At 39.1% G+C, this 4,459-nt stretch overlaps 1 protein-coding gene across 1 annotated transcript; it reads left to right on the forward strand.

The window, feature by feature from the left end:
* The first annotated feature begins 719 nt into the window (after positions 1–719).
* LOC105868729 (olfactory receptor 10V1) lies at positions 720–1,649 on the forward strand. The gene is given in 1 exon segment (XM_076001366.1): positions 720–1,649. A coding segment is annotated over 1 exon segment (930 nt).
* The last annotated feature ends 2,810 nt before the right edge of the window (positions 1,650–4,459 follow it).

The following is a 4,459-nucleotide window of genomic DNA, read 5'->3' on the forward strand; positions in this document are numbered from 1 at the left end:
TTTTCACCATGCCTATGGTTAATATGAAATAAATGATAATTTGTCATAAGTCCCTGCCAACAGAGCCCCAGCCTTATCCTTGCAGAACAGAAAATATAGTTGAGGACAGGATATACAGAAGTAAAGGACAGTATATTAGCCTTAAAATCATAATAGAATTTCAGAGAAAGAACAGAGAGATTTAAGTTTGAGTGGCCTAGGAAGATTTCTAGAAAGAAGAACATATATTCTAGAACTTGAAAATTGGGTAGGGAATGGATTAGGCAAAAGAGAGAAGACAGTATTTCTAGTTGGAAGGAGAATGACACTGTATGAACAGGAAGGAGGATCTGAATGAGTACACCACGTGGTACAGAACAGGAATGATTGAGTGCCATTGTGAGATTAGGCTAAAAAAGCCAGATCCAAGACAGACTGAAATGTTTCGCAGAGGAGTGTGAAGATGGACATTTACACATTAGAAAGGCACCAAAAATATCTAAGGTGAATATTATGATAATAGAGAACCAGATGGATTAGAGAGGAAAGAGAAAAGACATGAGAGGCTAGATAGCTATCACAAGGATCCAAATGTAAGATAGCATTGGAGAGAGCTAACTGGGACAATAGGAAATGACCAAGGCAACACTGAACAGACAATTTGGGAAACCATCATATTAAACTAGAGATGACTTGAGACTTGTATCATCCTTTCTTTTAATAGGTCTAATATACTACCTATGGAAAGATTAAATAAAACTACAAAGATACAATTCTTCTTTCGACCATTCTCACCTAACCCTGAAGTCCAGATGGTGATTTTTGTGGCCTTCCTGATGATGTACCTGACCAGCCTCAGTGGAAATGCCTCAATTACAGTCACCGTCAAGGTCAACCACTCACTCCACACCCCCATGTACTTCTTTCTGGCTAACTTGGCAGTTCTAGAAATCTTCTATACATCTTCCATTGCCCCACTAGCCTTGGCAAACCTCCTTTCAATGGGAAAAACTCCTGTTTCCATCACTGGATGTGGCACCCAAATGTTTTTCTTTATCCTCTTGGGTGGGGCTGATTGTGTCCTGCTTGCAGTCATGGCTTATGACCGGTTTATAGCGATCTGTTACCCTTTGCGATACACCCTCATCATGAGTTGGTCTTTGTGCATGGAGCTGATGGTAGGGTCCCTGGTGCTGGGGTTCCTCATCTCACTGCTGCTCACCATTTTAATATTCCAACTCCCATTCTGCTGAAACAATGAGATCTACCACTTCTACTGTGATGTACCTGCAGTGATGCACCTGGCTTGTGCAGACACACATATTCATGAGACTGCCCTCTATATCATCAGTTTCATCGTCCTAAGCATCCCCCTCTCACTCATCTCCATCTCCTATGTCTTCATCGTGGTAGCCATTTTACGGATCCAGTCAGCAGAAGGGCGTCAGCGAGCCTTCTCCACCTGCTCCTCTCACATCCTGGTGGTTCTCCTGCAGTATGGCTGCACCAGCTTTATATATCTGTCCCCCAGTTCCAGCTACTCTCCTGAGATGGGCCGGATCGTGGCTGTGGTCTACACTTTTATCACCCCCATCTTAAACCCCTTGATCTATAGTATGAGGAACAAGGAACTGAAAGATGCCCTAAGAAAAACACTGAGAAAGTGCTAGGTAGATTGATCCTTTGATTTATTTAAATTGGAACACTTTTAAAGGTAAAGTGGGATGCTATTAATAGTTATGCTGAGATGATATGCATAAGCCAAGAATGTCCTCAGCAATCTGAAGTATGTGGCCCATTATTCTGGGAGCTCCAAAGGAAATGAATGCCCCTGTCTTACTGAAAATAAAGGTATGTCACATGGGCAACATGATGTCATGGGTCTAGATGAAGAGGGAAGATCAACATTTATTTGACAGCAACTATATACCAGGTACTTTACATGGATTATCTCACTTAACCCATAGTGAGTCTTCATTTTACTGAAAATAAAACTCAAGTAGCTAATAACAAATATATCCAGGATGAGAACACAAGTACTTAGAAATCTAAACACTAAGCTATCCTGGTCTGGTCTTGCTCTGCCAGTAGAAATATACGTAATCTCAGGACAGTCATCCAGATGCTGACTGAGCTTCCAAAGAGAGAGATCAGGACCTCATAAGACTCTCCATTCCTCAATGGACAACTTGAGTCATTAAAGTACTATACCTATTTTGAGCTTAAGTCAGTCCACAAACAACATTCTCCCATTGGTCTTGCTTTCACTCCTGAGCTCTCTTCTATTACACATGGAAGCTCTTCAAATAAGGTAAAAAAGATTTGTATCTTCTGTAAGTCTTCAGTCTTCTTTTCTCTACAACAAGTACTCTAACTCTTCCTCCAGGAGACGGTATTTGAATCCTCTCACCATGTCATTCACTTTCTAGATTTTCTCTAGCTCCATACCCCTGTACAAATTTTCACCCAAAAACAGCCACAATACACTGGGAATATTTTGCTCTGGGAAACCATTACTGTTCGTGACCTATAAACCACATTTTCATTAATTCATTCCGACCACTTTAGACTCATAAATTTGGTAGCAAATAAAACCTCCGTGTAGGCCAGGTGCGGTGGCTCACGCCTGTAATCCTAGCAGTCTGGAAGGCCAATGCGGGCGGATTGCTTGAGGTCTAAAGTTCGAATCCACCCTGAGCAAGAGCGAGACCCCGTCTCTACTATAAATTGAAAGAAATTATCAGGACAACTAAAAATATATAGAGAGAAAATTAGACGGGCATGTTGGAGCATGCCCATACTCCCAGCTCCTTGGAGGCTGAGGCAGTAGGAATGCTTGAGCCCAGGAGTTTGAGGTTGCTGTGAGCTAGGCTGACACCACGGCACTCACTCTAGCTGGCGCAACAAAGTAAGACTCTGTCTCAAAAAAAAAAAAAAGCCCTCCATGTAGCTTCCACATAACTTTCAATTCTGCCTGAACACAATTTATTTTAGTAGAATAAATTTAAGATATTTAATTTAACACTGATAAATCGTGTTTTATCAGTTTTGTCAAGTAATGTAACTGCCAAAGTCATACTTGGGCTATTTTTTATTCATCACAGTTTTGTGCCATGGTTAAAATTATAATCATATTTCATTGCCTTTGTCTAATTTATTAACAAAAATGTAGAATAGGATAGGATGAAGGCAGACTCTTTGGTAGTCTTCCTCTTTGGGAATTATTCAGTTAGATGTAAATCTGCTCAATTAATACCATTTGTGGTAGATTGTTGCAATTCTGGCCCCCACATAATCCCACCTCCCTATATCCATGCCTTGAGGTAGTCCTCTTCATCATAACTCTAGGAAAGATTGTGTGACTTGCTTTAGCCAATGGGACATTAGCAAATGTATTGCAAGCATAATCTTACACTTTAGGGCCTTTCTTTTCTTGCTGTCCTAAGACCTCCCGATAGCCCAGACAAGGATGCCATCCTATGGAACAGAGATAACCCCTCCAAACTGAGACTCCCTAGACCAACCAGTCCCAATCTACCAGCGGACTTTAGCAACATTAGTAACTCCAGTAAGACCAGCAGAGTTTAGCCCAAATTGTTGACCTACAGAATCAGGGCAAATAAATGATAGATATTTTAAGCCATTACCTTTGGAATGGTTTATTTTGCAGCAAAACATAACTGATGTGCCATCCAACCTATAATTAACCATCTCTCCCAGAAGGATATCATGGGAAACATATCAAATCATTTCATGCAATCAAAACATACTAGAGGACTTATATAAATACAACCATTTAAAGCCCTATTTTAAAAATGAGGTGCATTTGGCATGATTTATCATGAATCATTTTATATGGGATCTTAGTAATCACCAGTCTTTTCAAAACACTTCCAACTTATTTGTGAAATCATTCATTTCCAGAATTTTACTGGGGATTGGCATTGAGATGGCAATCTTACTGTTTTGAAACCCACTAATAGTTATATACACATTTTGTATGTGTAGTTTCATCTGGATGGGAAAAGAAACATTTCAATAGTTGTTAGTGCCATGGCAATGGAAAAAGTAGCCTTCATTTTTGAATACCAATAACAGTGGGTAGCACTTATTAGACTCAGCTAATTCACGGTCGAGACAGATTACATTTTAGGAGGATGCACAAATCTTGTCTCTCTTAAAAGTTATATGCTTCTTGTATAAAGTGATTGTGTCTTTTTCTTTTTTCTATCTTGTATATTCTTCACTGCTTCTTTAACAGTGATGGTACTCCATAAATATTTGTGGAATTGAACAAGACTTTCTTTGGCAATAAGTTTTTTCTGATTTTCATACTTTTATTATAAAATGTCACTAATAAAGGTATATTTTCATTGAAAACATTTGTGTTTTATTTGATCCTATTAATACTATCTGTGAATCCTATATTCTTTAAGAATTACAAATAATGAAGAATACACATGAGAACTATAAAATGTCC

The sequence above is a fragment of the Microcebus murinus genome, chromosome 4, assembly GCF_040939455.1.
Source record: "Microcebus murinus isolate Inina chromosome 4, M.murinus_Inina_mat1.0, whole genome shotgun sequence".
Classification (NCBI taxonomy): domain Eukaryota; kingdom Metazoa; phylum Chordata; class Mammalia; order Primates; family Cheirogaleidae; genus Microcebus; species Microcebus murinus.